Source organism: Gorilla gorilla, chromosome 2 (genome assembly GCF_029281585.2).
Source record: "Gorilla gorilla gorilla isolate KB3781 chromosome 2, NHGRI_mGorGor1-v2.1_pri, whole genome shotgun sequence".
NCBI classification, from domain to species: domain Eukaryota; kingdom Metazoa; phylum Chordata; class Mammalia; order Primates; family Hominidae; genus Gorilla; species Gorilla gorilla.
Genome location: NC_086017.1, coordinates 65,524,412 through 65,542,405, shown reverse-complemented (window position 1 = coordinate 65,542,405; position 17,994 = coordinate 65,524,412). Strand labels below are relative to the sequence as shown.

General features: G+C 42.9%; 1 protein-coding gene across 6 annotated transcripts in view; it reads left to right on the top strand.

Annotated features, from left to right (window-relative positions):
- The window catches only part of ERC2 (ELKS/RAB6-interacting/CAST family member 2), a 971,230-nt gene that overhangs the window by 793,651 nt on the left and 159,585 nt on the right, over positions 1-17,994 (top strand). For 2 of the 6 annotated variants that reach the window (XM_055383004.2, XM_055383003.2), the window contains exon 17: positions 97-162. The exons of the other annotated variants lie outside the window; for them this stretch is intronic. In XM_055383004.2, the coding sequence (XP_055238979.1) occupies positions 97-123 (27 nt within the window). In that variant the 3' untranslated portion in view covers positions 124-162. The remainder of the gene's footprint in view (positions 1-96; positions 163-17,994) is intronic. 6 annotated transcript variants of the gene reach the window in all.

The following is a 17,994-nucleotide window of genomic DNA, read 5'->3' as shown; positions in this document are numbered from 1 at the left end:
GCCTTTCCAGTGCATCTCGGTGTAACTAACCTTCTCTTCTTTCATTCTGGTGCTCCCCTCCTCTCTGTGCACCTCCCCACCTCGGGCCGGCCTCAGGATGACGAGGAGGGCATATGGGCATAGCCGGGCCTGTAAACCAAAGTTCCAGTTTTGTTTTGAGGGGTGAGAAACCATCTTTTATATCATTTTTCTTAAAAAATTGCATTCTAGTGTTGTATTGTGTGCGTGCTCAATTGTGCTCGCTGATGTTTGTGAATTGTGCCCTGTGTTTGCTACTGTGTTCTGTGAGCGCAGAATGTCCGCGTGCCCTGACCCTTCCCAAGAGCCCCCTCCATCCTACCTCACCTCCCCACCCCACAACCACATTACTGCTCTGCCTTGTTGGGGCTGGGTTTAGCACGATTCAAATGTTTCTGTGTTATTTAAGATGTAAACTGTGCCCTTACTGGGATTTATACACACTTTTTAAGGCATGATTGTGGACTCAGAAATTGTCGCAATTCTCCAGTCGTGGTTTTCAGCCGACTGCTTGCTTTCACCAGATATGCCAGTGTGGTGTGACTCTCACGTCCTTCTGGTTGTGTCAAATGTTTGGCAAGGAATAAGGAAAATAAAATATGTATCTTCATGGAGCTGAAACTATCATCTCTAAGAAGGCCGTTTAATGGATTGTGCTATCTCTTCTATGGCAGTTCTGAAGAAAACACAAGGATCAAGGCATAGTAATGGTGAATGGGTAACTGTAACTCTTTAAATGAATTAGAATAGAAATATTCATATTAGCAGGTCTTATTAGTGACATTTTATCTGTTGCTTTTTAAAAATTATACTTCTATGAGGCTTTGCATTAGAAATTATACACATTGTATTTATCAGAGGGTTTTGTATTTTAAAAGCTGGTCTTTAGCTATTAAGAATCCACCCTTTATTTACGTCCTGTCTGCATTACGATTGAATAGTGACACATGTAATTACCACATGGTTACAAATGGAATACTGAAGTCTAGCAACTTTTGCTGCTGGGAATTACAGCTCTCCTCTATACTGCAGGCTGTTTGACACCAAGTCACAAACTCCCTGGAGTTGAATATACATATGGTTACATGGAATATGGTATTAAACTTGATAACATTGCATATGATGTTTTATTCAGAACAAGGAATGGGGTAGATTGTGTGCCATGGTGATTTTTTTCTGATCAGAAAGTATTCAATGTATAGTTCTTTATTCTGGGACAAGCATGAAATGACACAGTGCTGGAGATTCAACAGGTGTGGGACAATTCTTTGGGATAACTTAGCATGTATGTCTTTCCCCGAGTCTTGCCTTCAAATAGCATGGCAGGTAGTGCTTCAGGTGAAGTTTAACCAAGAGCTGGTACGTTTTGCCTGTGGGTGAGTTTCATTGTTGTGTTTTACTTCTTAGTTGAACCTGTTACATGTCCCACTAATGGGTCAGTTTGCTTTTTTTGGTACTGAGGGGGCAGTTCACAGGATGGTGGTTTTCAGGTACAACATCTTTCTACACAGTAAAGATGTAATGCCTCCTGGATCCATTTGCTGCCAGTAAAACCTGCTTCATGTTAATACAGAAGTATCTCATCTCTTCTGCCTTTTCTTGGCAAAGGGGAAAACGGCACTGGAATTAACACTTCCAGATGCAAAGTCATTCCATAGGAAAGCTTGTCAGTATGAGGAAGTGGGGAAATCAGAGAAGTTCTGGATGTCTATGGGAGCAACTCTCTCCCTATGTAGGGAAAATATTAAGAGAAATGTCACATTTACTCACAGGAAAAGCTAATAAAAGTGGAAATTGACCTAAAGTCATATGAAATGAGAAGAAAGCGTTTTATAGCATTAAAAAGCAAACACATGAAGCCTGCCTCAAACATGCATGGAAGAGGTAGGTAAAGGAAAGTTCTAAGAGTTTGGCAGTCGTCTTGAAAAGTGTAGCTCCTACTTGGGGCTCTTCTGTGAAGCTACTTCTGCCATCATGAGTATCAGGGTGCTAGGCTGCACTTGTGTTTCCTCCTGAATAGTGAAGATTTTTTATTGCTCTTTCACAAGATTCATGACACCCTGAGATATGAACAGTGTTGTTATCCTCAGGATGGAATTGGCTCCAAGACCCATAGGAAATCTTGCTTTGCTTAAGGCAAATGCAGACAATTGTATTAAGCCCTATCCCCTTTATTTCTTCATGAATTTCCCCAAATGCCATACACACCAGAAAATAAATGTTTTTAGAAATTTAGTCAATATATAATCCTACTTTAGTATGCTATAATAAATTTCATATGCTTCAGAGGAAAACTACTTATCTTTCTTTATGACTCCTTTAAACAAGTTTGCTTAGATATCCTCAGGCTTTTAAAACCATATCTTTAAGGATTTAAATAATGAGATACTGGGGGAACCTTCTGTTTTTGAGCAGCCGTTGCATGTTTTGAGTTTCATTACAATCCATGAGGCCTTAGGAGACATTAAATTTATAACTAAAGATGGATAATAGTGGTACATTAAAAATTAACTGTTTTCAATGTTTTGATTTATGGCCCCTATAAAAGAAACATTACAAGATGTTATTTTACTAGACATCAGTAATATGCTCATAATAGCATCGGAAGGCTCTGACTTGAATCTGGAGTTTTGGTGCTGAAATGAATCATAATTTAGAAAAAGTCACTCTAAAAATTACAACAAATTGGAATTAGCATAACAACCCCATCAGCTCCTCCCTTTTTTGCCACTTCTGGAGGCTAAGTCCAGACATGATTTATTTGTCTCACTATGGTCATTCAGGAGTGGTATTTTCCGAGCACGCAGTGGACCGGGGAAAGTTTACTTTTCTAAAGAGTTTCGACAGCCCCTAGAGCTAGCCTTTCCCCTCTTAAACCTCACACCCAGGCCTGGATTTATCAGCGTATGGCCTGTGCAGTCCACAGGCCCTACACTTAGAAGGGCTTCACTCTTAGGTTAAAACTTTGCTGTCACTGTCTTGAAATTCCTGATGTTTTTCAAAGAAGGGGCCTCACATGTTCATTTGCCCTCAGCGCCACTAGTTATGTAGTCTATGCTGCCTACACCAAACATATATTCCTATATTCTGCTTCCCAATTCTCTTTATACTCCCCCTCCCTGTTGGATCATCCACACTCTTGTTTTCTTATGCCTAAGATTTACCTGTGGCCAGCCTCATTGTTCTGGGTTTCTTCTAGAGACTCCACGGGATCACTTTTCCAGCAAGTTGTTGACGTCATAGGCATCCCTGGCAAAGCATATTCAACCACTGTCCTCTCACCACCAACCCCCCAAACCCCACACTCACACATACTTTCAATTGTGAAAATGTGCTCTTGGAGGCCTAACTGTATTCCCTATCTTGCCTTGCAAAATGCAGAAAAAGCAGCTCCTCAATTCTCCATAACTGTTCTTAAGGAAAATCCACTTAATGTAGGTATCATTTGTGTCAGCAAATACTTCTTCATTTACATTGAATGAAGGTGCTTTCCATGGACCCCCCAAGAGGCATTCGGGTTTGCGAACATCAATGAGGTAGGCAATGCACGAGCAAATCGAGGCACCTTGTGAGATTTAGTGCCACCTCTGCCTCGACATTTGAATGTTTGAGCTCTTACTGTGAACTCTTGTAATTGAGCAAAGATAGAACACAAGTTTTTATTTCTTAAACCACTAGAAAGGAATTAGTCTTTTTTGATTGAAAACATTTGCAAATTTTTAGGACCCGATTCATAAAAATACAGATGTGGCTTTAACAAGTTTTGGCATGAGGCTGTGATGCTAGTAGATGCAGCCTGTTCAAAATGAAGAATTGTAGCTGTCTGCCACCAGCTCATGGACAATGTTATGGTGAGTAAAAATATGAATCCCAGAACATTTAGACACGAGGAAGTGGTGTTTTACAAATAAAAGCAGTGCTGGATGGCCCAGTGGAACTCCCTGCCATGCCTCCCCTCTGGAAGAATGAAAGAAGGAGGAAGGAGATGTTTTATTGTGGCTAGGAAGTTCAGGTCTGACTTGCCGTCTTTTAGCAGACAGGGTCTGGACACTAGGCCTGTGCTTGTCCTGGAACTAGAGAAATTTAATGGCTGCAAGAAGAAAATCAAGGAAAGAGCTCTGAGCTCTACACAAAGCAGAGGTTTCTATACAAAGTGGTGGTTTCTATGCAAAGTGCAGGTTTTCTTTCACACCGCCTGTACAGGGGTAGCTACTGCTGCTTTTAATGCAATTTAGATTTTGTATAACTGAGGATCTGATATATCTCTTTCTTGTGCCATTGGCTACTAAGACTTTCATTTATTCATTCATTCATTTATTATTCACTCATTTGTCCATTCTTTCACCAAACGGTTAAGTTCTCAGTTAGATGCTGAGTTAGGATCTCAGTTAGGAAACCAGTGACGAATAAGATTGCCGTGGTTGCTCCCCTGTGGATCTTGCCATCTAGTCAAGGGACAGAATATAAATAATTAGACATCTCAATAGAAACCTTGCACATTTTGGTCATGGCTTTGATGGAAACCAGAAAGATACTGAGATTAACTCGAGGAACCTACTTAAGGAAGGATGTTCAGCAAGCATCTCTCCAAGGAAGTAAGTTTTAAGCCAAGTCTTAAAAGGGGAGAGTCAGGAGGTATCCATGCCAAGGCGTGCATTTGGGAGGTGGTCCTGGGAGGCATGCAAAAGCTGGAGGTGGGAAGGAATTTATAAGCTGAAGAAGCTTGAAGACCGTAACTCTGGGTAGAGCACAAAACAGTGAGATGAGGATGGAGAAGAAGGAAGGGACCAGAAAACGTAGGGCCTTTTATGACGAGGTAGAGAGTTTAGATTTTAAGCCTAAGAAAACTGAGCAGACATCAGAGGAGTTTAAGCAGGGACATGACATGATTTGATTTATGTTGTAGAACAACCCTGGCTGCTGCGTAGAGGATGAATTGTCATGGCAGGAAGAGCAGAAGTAGAGGCTGTTCCATGATCTGTGAGAGAATTGATGGCATTGACCCAGGGCAGCAGTAGTGGAGATGCAGACAAGTGGATAAATTGGAGATAAGACTAGGAAGGTGAAGCCAGGAGGACTTGGATGGGGAGGTAAGACAAAGGACAAAATTGAGAATGCCTCCAGATTTCTACCTTGGGTGTCAAAGCTGGAGCAGGCCATTATTGGTGGTGGTGGGGGCACTGAGAGGGAACTCAGAGTTCTGGTTTCCCCAGATGTCCAGTCGGTCTGGCCAAGGGAAGGGCAGGCTTTTGACCTCGGCTCTTTTCCATGTTCCTGCATATCAGCAGGGGAATCTCTGGCCTCTTATTGCAGTAATGTGCAGGCTGACAAGTTTAAAGCATGTCTGAAGTCTAACTTCAAGAGTGGGTGGCTCCTCCAACTCTTGAAGAAAAGGAGATTGCAAAGCAAAATCAGTAGTTATAGAATAAGGAGACATGTAAGGGGTAGCGATCTGTGGAAAAACAAAAACCCCAGAGTTGTAGGAGGTTAAAAGGGACCTAGGGACTAGAGGGACCTAGAGAGAAGGAAGTTGCCATTGGCTCTTGTAGTTCCCCCTGAGATCTCCAGGGATCAAGAATTCTGTCAGTTAAGGGGTACAACATGAGATTTTGATTGCTCTTGATAATTGACTTCTCATCTTGAAATTCTAAGTATATTATTTTTCTGCAGAAGAAGCTTTCAATAATCTCTTTTCAGGAGTTAATATGAGAACTAACCAGAAGTAGCTACGAGATGTTTTAGAACCACCATGACAATGTCTCTGCCTACTTCCAATTGCAAAATTGATTCCTGGGCAAAGTAAGATGTTTTTGCTTTATCTCTGTCCCCACTTCCTCCTTTTATTTTGCTCTTCTACTCCTCTGGAAGGTGTCTGTATATTTATATCTTCTATTCAGGCTTACAAAGCTGCTGTTTAGAACTTCAACTTGAATATCCTATTCACGGTCTTTGCAATTAATAATTTATTCAACAAATATTTCTTCATCTTAGTACTGGAGATGTACTGGATATACATCTCAGTACTGAGTCAAGGTAGTGAACAAAGTGTGATTCCTACCCTCGAGGAGCTTAGAGTAGTACATAGATTCTCAAGCAGGCATCCATAAGCCCTGGAGGCTCTGCAAATCCCCTGACATAGGCTTCAATGTGGATGTATGCACATCCCCACAAAGAGAGTATTTATTTATGTTCCTCAGCAGATAGAGGGGCCAGTGACTCAGAAAAAGTGAAGAAGACCGTCATCTATGGTGGGGTGGCTAACAGTGTGGTCTCTGGATTCAGATAGACCTAGGTTTGGATGACCGTGGGTAAGTCACCTTCCATCTCTCCCCTCCATTTTCTCTTTGAGGAAGGTTGTGACACCCCCAGGGCTGTGATGAGCTGAGTAAGATGCCAAGTCATGCCTGGTGCACGGTGAGTATTCAACCCTGGGTAGAATATCAGTATATCACTATTATTGTTACTTCTGGGCTCAGGAAAGTGTACTGTATCCATAAACAGAGGAAAGTGGTTGATACTGGGGTTGTTGAATTTGGGAGGTAAAAGAAAAGGCAAAAGAAAGGTAATCTATTCATATGGCCATAGCTACACCCAAGCCACCTACATAGCAGGCCTTACTTAAAGCATGTTTACCCTATAAACATACCCTCTCCAGTTACCTTTGATTTTTATAACACTTGGGTATAGCTAAGGAAAGTTTGATTGTTGGAGAGTATGAATTAGTCCATGTTTATAGCAGAGGGTTTCTTTCGGCTTAAAGAAAAATCTAATGAGTAACATGAAAGCCAATGAATATTTAACAAATAATTAATTGCAAGCTAATGAATTGGAAGAGAGAAAAGGATAATAATGTCTCAGTCCACCTCTTTCTGCTCTCAAGGGTGATGGACTTGGGGGCCAAGGTAGAAGCTTTTAAGCAGATTGGAGGGCAGTAAATAAGTTCTTGTGGGTTTTTCTGGAGCTCATAAGGGTTACCTGGCAGAGCAATGCATGTTGGCTTAGATATGACCACACTCTCAGGACCTGAAATCTGGCTGAGAAATCATAAACTAACAGTGGTGATAAATTACCATGGGCCAGAGGCGGGAGGCATCTAGCAGAGTGTTGTTACATTACATTACATCCTTCCTGTGCCAGGGCTGGCGCACAGGGAGCATGCTGGCTCTCCCACCCTTTTGTCATTTGCTTTAGAGTATGCTGTTGGTTTGGTCTTGTTTAACCTCTTTATTAATCATCTGTAAAGGGGAGAAAAGAGCATGTGAAAGAAAGTCGCAGATGACACTAATTTGGAAGGTGTTGGAAACACTAGCGAGGTCAGAGAAATCACACAAATGGCCTGAAGAAGGTTAGGAACATGGAGGGAAAATAACAAATCTTGGAGAAGTCCAGACACTCACATCTGGTGAAAATTAATCTGAGACACAGATACCAATGGGTGGGAGGGATATGAAAAGCTGAATGCTAAAATAATAATAATAATAATAATAATAATAATAATAATAATAAGCTCAGTAAACATCAGCGAAACCAGCCAGCCCAAAAGTCTGCTATGGGTGAGAGTAGGGAGAGAGGTGCCTTTGGCAGTTAGCACTGTCAGTGTTAGCAGGTGCCAGAGAGACATGCGTGATCTTATGTGACAATTGTCTTACACCTGGGACATCACAATATTATACGTGCTTTATCTCAGAGGATCACCCAAGTTATCAGAAAGATGGAAAGAAAGGCTGTGCACGCTGGCTCACACCTGTAATCCCAGCACTTTGGGAGGCCAAGGCGGACAGATCACTTGAGGTCAGGAGTTCAAGACCAGCCTGGCCAACATGGAGAAACCCTGTCTTTACTAAAAATGCAAAAAATTAGTTGGGCGTAGTGGCACATGCCTGTATTCCCAGCTACCTGGGAAGCTGAGACAGGAGAATTGCTTGAACCTGGGAGGCAGAGGTTGCAGTGAGCGGAGATCATGCCATTGCAGTCCAGTCTGGACGACAAGAGCGAAACTCTCTCTCAAAAAAAAAAAAAAAAAAAAAAAAGAAAAGAAAAAGAAAGAGAAAGAAAGATGGAAAGGGTTTTTAAACAATGCAGGGCATCATTTAATGTTGGAGGCAGAACCAAAGCTTCTAAAAGAATTATTAATAACATTTGAAAATGGCCATAATGGCACTTTCAGGGAGACCAGAAGGTATTGCTCTAGAACATGCAAATGTGGGGTTGAGAAGGCTCACAGGTTTCATTTTGAGACTTGTAGACTGAGAATAGATACTTCTCAGAGGCCTCTTTGGGGAGCCATCCAATTGGTGGCCAACGTAATGCTCTGAGTCAGAATTGTCTTGTTGGTTCAGGGAAAGCAACTCCAGCCCCACCTCTTTCCAACCATCTCCACAGCCCCAACCAAAGGGGAAAACCAAGACAACATCTAAAATCAGAGCACATATTATGGCCACCACTAGGTGTATCAATCAGAATGGCTAGATTCCTTTCTGCTATTGGAGCATCCATTGGCTGGAGGTCATTAGCCTTACCAAGACGTACCTTAACTCTATCCTCAGGCCTCCCCCATATATTCCTTCTCCAGAGTCACATGATCTCTGCAGGAAAATTGCTAGTCCACCATCTGGTGGCTACCCGGTGTTCTTATGAAACTCTCACTGCAACCCTCATTGTGGCTTCCCCATGAACATGTTTGTCAGAGACTTTGAGATGGGAATGTATTCTGGGAATATACATGCCCTCTAGCTTTGTTTTCTGGGAAATATAATGTAAATGCTGAGAACAACAGCACACAGCAACTGAGAACTTCCACTGTGCCAGGTCAGGATCTAAGGTGCTCGTGTGTTCAATCTTGTGTGGAGTAAGATTGGGATGTCAGGCCCCCATCCCTCTGAAGCAGATCCTGCACTTGTAAACATGGGTCCATGCATGCCTTGCAGCTCACAGGGTTGTTCCCATGGTGACAAAATCACTGAGATGCTGAGCCTTTATGAGGAGACTCCTTGCCATTTCTTTCGGCCTAAGAGTCAGCATTTGCAACCCCACCGTGTGCCTTTCTGCTGTGCACCTTAATAAATCAGGTCCCTTCTTTTAGGTTTGTGTGGGTGGTTGAAGGGCAAGGGTAGCTTTAAAATCTGCCAGTCCCCAAACATTTCCTTAGTTCCTCAGTCACTGTGTATATGCAGAGATGTAGAAACAGAGCCCCTGGAAGTTTGAAGAAGAAAGATTGTTATAATCTCTTTGAGAGAAGATTTCTCAGTTAAACCTGTTAGATCCAGAATAAAAAGGCAGACTCCCATATGTGGCGAGAGACCCCTTGCTGTACATTGTATCTTTGTCCATCAGAGGGCAAACATAAGACGAGGCCTGAAATAATTATCGCAGATTGCTTTCACTGGGAAACCTGAGCTTCCTACAGCCACCAATTCATTTTCCCCATGTGTTACTTTTATGCTCATTTTACAAAACTTAGGAAATTTAATAAGTATATCAGGAAAAAAATTTTCTCAAAATCCTCATTCAGAGAAAGCATCATTTTTAACCTTTCAGTATATATCTTGCCATATTTTTCCTATGCAGATGGTCTTGTAAATATGTGCTTGATGGAGATGGGAATCTGACTTTGCATAATCTTTGGCGCAGAGTGGTTGGGCAGTACCCAGGCTCTAGAGCCTCACAGACCAAGTTCAGATACTGGTTCCACCACTCCCACCTGATGGATTAAGCCTTTAAAGGTAGCTAAGACTGTTTTTGGTGGTGTTATCATTTAGTTGGCATTACATGACTGTTTTTCACATCTGTTTATAATTTTAAGATATGCTCTGCATCGGGCAGTCGGGAGGTCAGGGCAGGCTGGAGTGGCCACGCACACTAGAGCCCTTGGGATGCAGAGGCTGGGAAGAGTACACTGTTGCCCAGTGGGTTTGTTCTTGGCAGTGGCATGAGGCGGCTTTGTTCCCTGCTCAGGTGTCAGAGGAGTGCCTCTGATTGCCCTGAGTCAGCGTGTGATGGAATTAGCAACCCTGCTGATCCCCCAGCCTCTGTTCTTCTTTCTGTGCACCTTGATCTCTGAAGTCACTGTGTTATTTGAAAGGAGTTTCCGTACAAATCACTCTACTAAAAAAAAAAAAAAAAAAAAAAAAAAAAAACCTCGGTAATTAAAAAGGGAGTCTCCCCATTGGCCCACGACACTGGATTGTAAACAGATTCAGTGTGTGGGACTCTGGCTGCTGTTTTGTGTTGGGTTTGTGGTTTTACTTATTTTTTTGTACTTGTCTCCTCTGATGCTGGGGCACTAGCTTGGGAGCATGATAAAAATCATGTTATCGAAGAAACCTCTCTGCTCCTCTTTTTTTTATTTTTTATTTTTTTGAGACAGAGTCTTGCTTTGTCACCAGGCTAGAGTGCAGTGGTGTGATCTCGGCTGACTGCAACCTCCGTCTCCCAGGTTCAAGCGATTCTCCTGCCTCAGCCTCCCGAGTAGCTGGGAGTACAGGCGTGCGCCACCATGCCCAGCTAGTTTTTGTATTTTTAGTAGAGACGGGGTTTCACCATGTTGGCCAGGATGGTCTCGATCTCTTGACCTCGTGATCTGCCCACCTTGGCCTCCCAAAGTGCTGGGATTACAGGCGTGAGCCACTGTGCCCGGCCTCTGCTCCCCTTTGTCTGAAGGCAGGTGACACATTGGGAAACTCATGGCAAGCCTGTTTTCTTCTCAGAGAGGAAGGGCTTGCAGGGCTAACAGTGTTTCCCCCAGCTGATCCGAAACATGATGTGGGCTCAGTACAACTGGCCACTGAAAAGAATTGTCCTTCCCCCTCACGGAATGTGGAATGAGAAAGGGAGAATGAGGAAGTCTTCTAGAGCCAGAGAGCAATCTTTGTCCCTCATTATATAACAGGCTTGGGACACAGGGAAATCTAATATGTCAGATAAGGAGGTGACGATGTGTGAGGGTGCCAGCTAAGATGCACCAGATGAATTTTCTCCATGTTATTATTTTTAAAAATTATGAATGCACCAACATGCTGATGGAGCCCGGACTGTTGAGCCATTTTTTCATGTGAGGGCCTGACTCCATGCAAGAGACTCCTACACGCCAAAGCCTGCAGGAGCTTTATGTAGCTGGGTTGCATTTCCATGGCAGGGACTGGGGGCAGGGAAGGATGGACTCTGGCGTTTGCCCCTCTGTAGGTCACTGCTGTCCTGACAAACACTGAGGGGGCCTTCAGCACAGTGGCTTTCTGCCTAGTTCACTCATCTTAGGGAAAACACCTTAAAGTTCCAAGAGCTGACACTGCCATTTCTTCTACTTCTGTCTCACTCACATAGCACCCTTGCCAGTTTAGAGAAAATGCCCTGTGTCCCTGATTTTCATCTGATCTCCCATCAGCTCTACAAGGAGGGCAGACAGGTGACACCATGCCCATTTTATAGAGTAAGAAAAGGAGGTTTGTCCAGGGCTATACAGATGAGACACAGGGGAACTAGTACGTGAACTTCAAACATGTGACTCTTGGCCAGCTACTCCTTCCACTATAGTAGTAATTCCCTAAGGTGTTCCTCAGTGCACTGATGGTGTTGGATATTAAAAGACATTTTTTTTTTTTTTGAGATAGGGTCCTCCTCTGTCACCGAGGCTGGAGTGCAATGGTGTGATCATGGCTCTCGGCAGTCTCAGACTTGTGGGTTCAAGCGAGATCCTCCACCTCAGCCTCCCATGTAGCTAGGAGGCGCACACCACCATACTTGGCTATTTGTGTAGGGGTGGGGGGCCTAGAGATGGCATCTTGCTATGTTGTCCAGGTTGGTCTCAAACTTCTGGACTCAGGTGATCCACCTCAGCTCCCAAGGTGCTGGGATTACAGGAATGAGCTACCCGACCTGGCCACTATTTTAAAAAATAGTCATAAACGCATATGGTGTTCAAATAAGTTTGAGCAAAGCTGGATTAAACAGCATTAATAGGTTTCTCCACTGCAGGCCTTCTCAGAGCCTTCAATAGGCCAGGGTCCTCCAGCCAGCTGTCACACTCCAGAGAAAGAGCGTTTGCTGTGCTTATTGCTCACAGCTCCTTTTCTTCTCAGACCCTCATGTAGAATTAGGGTGCACAGAGTATATCTGGGGAAAGTTTTGCTGCAGCCTGACTTCTCTTGGACTATAGGATGAGCCATTTTCCAAGCAGGTGGAGCTACCACCACTGACTGAGGTGGTTAACACGAAGCCTGGACAACCGCATGCCAAAAATGATGAATTGGCCTGAAAAGGAGAAGGCCGATAGCCTAGCACCACTATTAGGCTTTTCTTTTTCTTACTATGTTTGGCAACTGTGTTTTGCCAAGTGCTTACTTATGTGGAGCTTAATGGGCATATATATTCACTGTTCAAGAAGACTGAGACAAATAAAAAGGAACTTGGGGCGTTTCTCAAAGGATGTCGGCAAAGGAGAGGCTAGCGTTTCCTCTCCTGTGCCCATGACCACGTGCCCACCACTGTCCCAAGTTAGGGCTTACTAGAAAACTTTGCAATGTCCACATAGTAAATATTTTAGGTTTTGTGGTCCAAAATCTGTGGGCAAAATCCAGATATAGATGTTTATATAACAAGAAAGAAAACAAATGTTCACAAATTTTTTTATTGAAGAAATTCAAAATATAATGAGTATAATTTTTTGTAATATACCTCTACTAATGAGAAGAGAGTGGGTTTCTTTTAGGGGATAACATGTCACTTTATTGGGGATCAAAATTAGTATTCTCTGTTATCAAAATATATTGCAAATGTTCATCTGTTAATGATGATCTGTAATGGTATTTTATGTATTTCATCTTTAAAAATATCTGTCCATACAGATAGGTGATATGCATGACACTCAAAGTGTGGTCAAGTTAGAGCAACCTTGCTGCCATTTGTAGTATGTGAACAGCAGTGCAAAGCCATGAGTGTGCCACGTGTGGTCTTGGCTGCAACTCCATAACCCTGCCATTGCCATGCAAGAGCAGCCAGAGACCATACGAGTGGGCATGGCTGTGTTCCACTGTAAACTATATTTATGGACAGTGAAATTTGAATTTCATATCATTTCCATGTGTCACAAAATATTCGTTTTAAAAAAATTCCCCCCCAACTGTTGAAAAAGGTAAAACCCATTTTCGACTTGCAGACTGCACAAAAACCAGTGGCTGGCTGAATTTGACCTATTGGGCCATTATTTGCCACCCCATTCTAAGCGCTTTCACATTGGTCATCTTGTTCATCCTGATGTCTCCATATGTGGTATGTACCACTATGATCCTGTCTTCAAGATGAGGAAACTCAGACACAGAGAGGGAAAGCTCTTTGCCCAAAGTCACAAAGCTCCAAAATCTCCGAGCTAGGATTCGAACCCAGGTATGTCTGACTCCAGAGCTGCAGGGCGGTTGCTTGTCTGCACTGACTCACATTGCATTCCCCATGGTGACCCTTTTCAATCTCTGCTGTAGTCTTCAAGCTCCCCAACAAACTCCCCTCATGGGAAGGGGAAGATGGGCCCATTTCTTTAAGAATCGTGAAGACAGCCAACAAGGGCTCTGTCCATTTTCCTCCTCTCCACCTTAGGGGTTTTCTCCATTGACCACTTCTCTGCTTTCTTCTTACATCTTATTTCACCACCTCTTCCTCCTTTTGTTCTTCCCTTTTTTCATGAGTAGAATGTCCAGTCTGCATATAGGATCTCATGGGGTAAGAGCGTGAGTTCTGCATTCCAGATCTGCCCCTGAAAGCTGTGTGACCTTGGGCACAATATTTAATCTCTCTGAATTTCCAATGTCCTCATCTGGAAAATGGGGAAAGCGATTTCTTACATTTTCCTCCCTCATGGAGTTCTTGTGAAGATCAAATGAAATAGTGGTGTAAAATGTGAGCCCAGTGCTAGTACATAGTGAAGCACTCCATAAATACTAGCCTTGTTGTTTTTATTTTCTTCCCTACCACTACCTACTCTACACTGATCACCTCTCACAGGCTTGCCATGTCAATATCTCTGTAATTATTTATCAAGTATCTACTATGTGTTATAAAGCTTTAAAAGTTTACTTGCTCCATGTCTCCTGAATCAGGTTGAGCATTGAGTGCTGGGCTTTGCACTGGCACACACGGCCAAAGGAACAAATGGAACCATTCTCCCTGGAGACTTCATGCTGTGCACCAAAAACCACCTGGCTGGGATGGGTTGGATATAGCTCTCGAAGAGTCAAGCAAACTGTCCAGGCAATAAAAAATGTATGCCTACAAGTTCAAAAGCCCTGCATCCACAGTGCCAATAAACTAGCCCAGTTAATAGCCCATTGGAATTAGGTACATGAAGAAGCTTAAAACTTTTCAGCCATTACAAGAAATACCATCATGTTTTGAAGTCAGGGGAAACTTCAACAGAGGCCACAACCAAGTGAAATTACAAAGAAAATGTGAAAGTTGTCTTTTCCCTAGATCTTTGTACTCTCTTATCTTGGCCGAGCCAGAATAGTTACTTAAAATATTGGAAACAGCTTGTTGAGAAAGCAATGTTGCATCTTCCTTGCCTGGAGAAAAGCATGTACACACTTGCAGGCTTTGGTGTATTCTTAGAGAGGCTTCAAGGAATTGTGCAAGCAGGGTATGTTCTAGCAGATTATGGGTTCTTTGTGTTTCATGTTTCATGGCTGCCAGCAGCTGGCGTCTTTCAGAAATCACATGAAAAGTGGGCAGAGCTCCTTGTGCAAACTTCCGAGCCAAAGGTTAAGGAGACTTTGTGTGTAACTCTTAATCTTGTTGGGAAATTTTAGGGTGAAAAATATAATTATACCTGAAATGCCAACAACCAAGGCCAAAGGAATGTCTCTTCTTTGGAGGGTTCTTTGTTGATGAGATTAAAAACTAAGCTCTTGTGCTCCTGCCTACAAATTATTCAGATTATTTGAAAAGAAATGAAAGAAGACACTGGGAGGGAAAACCGTTGCATACTATGCTATGTAGCACTTAACTAATACTTACCTGTTTAGCAGTTAGTTCAATAAATATTTATTGAGTACCTGCTATGTGCAACTCAGCAGAAGCTAAATATTCAAGTTCCTGCTCTCCTTGAGTAGTTTTACTCAAGTTAGGTATATTCTTAATCATCTCTCAATGTGAGGTTCTGGTCATAAGAAGAATTCAAGGACTCTGGAGGTTAGCACAGGGTAACTTTATATTGCATAATCTATAATTGCCATCAATTCTGTATAGATGTAGATTAGCATGGGCGATTCAACAGGCTGGCATTGAGAGCTGTGTGGTGTGGCCTGAACACCAGGCCCAGAGGTCAAGAGGGGCAACACACAAAGGCACTAAAAAGAAGATAGGAAAGTGATACTACCACATTGGAATGAGGTGTTGTCATCAGCCAGCAGACCCCAATGGAGTCCTGTGAGACTTGTAGCCATGGAATCCAAGTCATGATGATGAGCATAACTTGTCCTGGAGTGGAGCACAACCGTTAAGGAAGGCTTCCTTTGTCCATGTGTAACTCTACTTAGTCTTTCTCTGCCCCACCATGTGGGTCTTAGGTTGCCCCATTTTACAGAGGAGAGGCTAAATTACATCTTGGTCACACAACTCAGAGGCAGAAGAACCCAGACTGTAACCCAGTTGTCATTCCCCATCACATTCCGTGTTCTTTGTTCAGTATTATGTGGCCACTGCTAGCTATCTGATATAGCAAGGGGTTATTCAGACCCAGCTTCTTAAACCACATGCCAAAGTCTCTCCCCAGATGAGTTTATGAGCCAGCTAACTCATGGTTGGGAAATCAAATAGTGAGATACATATATATATATATATATAATTTATTATGCATTATATATCTTACATGTATATAGTGAGAGATATATATAATTTATTATGCATTCAGCAATCTCTGGAATCATTTTTGGTTGTCTCAACTAGGGGCTGGGGGTGGGGTGGCAGGGATGCTATTGGCATCCAGTAGGTAGAGGCCAGGGATGCTGCTAAATATCCTACAACAGACAGGATGCAAGACAAAGAAGTATCTAGCCCTAGATTCAATAGTGCTGAAGCTGAGAAATCCTGGCATAGAGCGTGTTCTCCAGGGGCAAACTGCCCACTTCTCAATTCCAGCTCCATCACTCACTAGTTCCGCAACTTGGAGGCAACTTTCGTAAACTCTCTAGGGTCCAGTTTTCTTCTCTTTAACATGTAACTAATAATAGCACCCGCCTCCTGGGTTTGTTGGGGGGCAAAGTGAGTTAGTGTATGGCCAGGCACTAAGTGAAGTGCTGGGCACGGTGTAATTGCTTAGGAGAGGCACCCTTATTATTTCCAAAACTGGAAGGTAAGCATCTGACTGTGGGGCTTCCATAAATGATTCTCAGCTGCACTAGCTGGCAATCTTAGCTGCAGCAGGCAGTCTCAGGATGATGAATGGCAGACTCAGGCACTTAGCATGTGCACAAATAGCCAGGTGCAATGTAGAAGGAAACTCTTGTTTTAAAGTGAAATTAAGTATAAATAATTTAGGCGATCACTCTCTAAAGGTTTCACTTTAAAAGAGTTCAGAAATTCCCTTTGGAATCTTTTTAAAGGTCTCCATTTATCTATGCAACTAGCATTTACATCACTTTTACAATGTGCTAGACGGTTTACATGGTTTAACAGATTTAATTCTCAAAACAGAATCATAAGATGAGCACTATCTTCCCTTGTTCTTTCTAAACAAGGCCACTTCTCCTGAAGTATGTGGCCCTGAGATCAATCAATGCTGTTAAGTTTTCATTCAGTATTGTTTTTCGTATTATGTTTTAGCTATTATATTATCTTCCATTATCCTCCCCAACCCTCTCCACAAGCATAGGAATTTTAGCAACATGACAACATGACATAGGTTTTTGTGGATTAGCCTGGGAAACTAACACAATGTTTAACATATAATATACAACATGTGTTGTGTAATAATATATACATATAAGATATTTGTATGTGCTATTATTAGTTACATAATAACTAATATTATGTATTAATAGGCGTGTGCTATTATTAGTTACATGTTAAAGAGGAGAAAACTGGACCCTAGAGAGTTTACGAAAGTTGCCTCCCAGTTGCGGAACTAGTGAGTGATGGAGCTGGAATTGAGAAGTGGGCAGTTTGCCCCTGGAGAACACGCTCTATGCCAGGATTTCTCAGCTTCAGCACTATTGAATCTAGGGCTAGATACTTCTTTGTCTTGCATCCTGTCTGTTGTAGGATATTTAGCAGCATCCCTGGCCTCTACCTACTGGATGCCAATAGCATCCCTGCCACCCCACCCCCAGCCCCTACTTGTGACAACCAAAAATGATTCCAGAGATTGCTGAATGTCCCCTGGGGGGGCAACATGGCTCCTGGTTGGTTGGGAACCACTGCTTTACCCCCAGATGTCATTCCTGGGTTTGACTTTGAACATTATCAAAGTTTGACCCGCAGACTGAAGGAACCTCACAGACTTTACAGTCTGAAAGTTACCTTTGACACTACTCAGAGTAAGCAGAGCTTTCTCACAGAGGGAGGGAAGGGAAGTGAACATTGAAAATGTCCATGTGTGTGTTACGACATGGAAGAGGGGACCAACAGTCAAGGTGTGCATGGCAGGTGCAAGGTACAGAGGGAGGAGATGGTGATTTGGAAAGGGTGACATACTTGCCGCTGAGAACCCAGCAAATCTGAACTCGCTGGGCTCCTGCGCAGTGATTGAGAGCTCCTGCTGGAGTCAACAGACTTGATTAAAATCCCCGCTCCACCGCTGATGAGCTCTGTGACCTTGGGTCAGTGATTTAATCTGAGTGCCTGTTTCCTCCCCTACAAAACCTAGGCAATAGTGTCTACCTCATGGTGGTGTTGTGAGCCCCTTACAGGTTCTACATGAGAAAGGGCTTCATAGATGCTAATCAGTTGTCCTGGCCACCCCACCTGAGGCTGTGATGTTTAAGGGATAATACAACA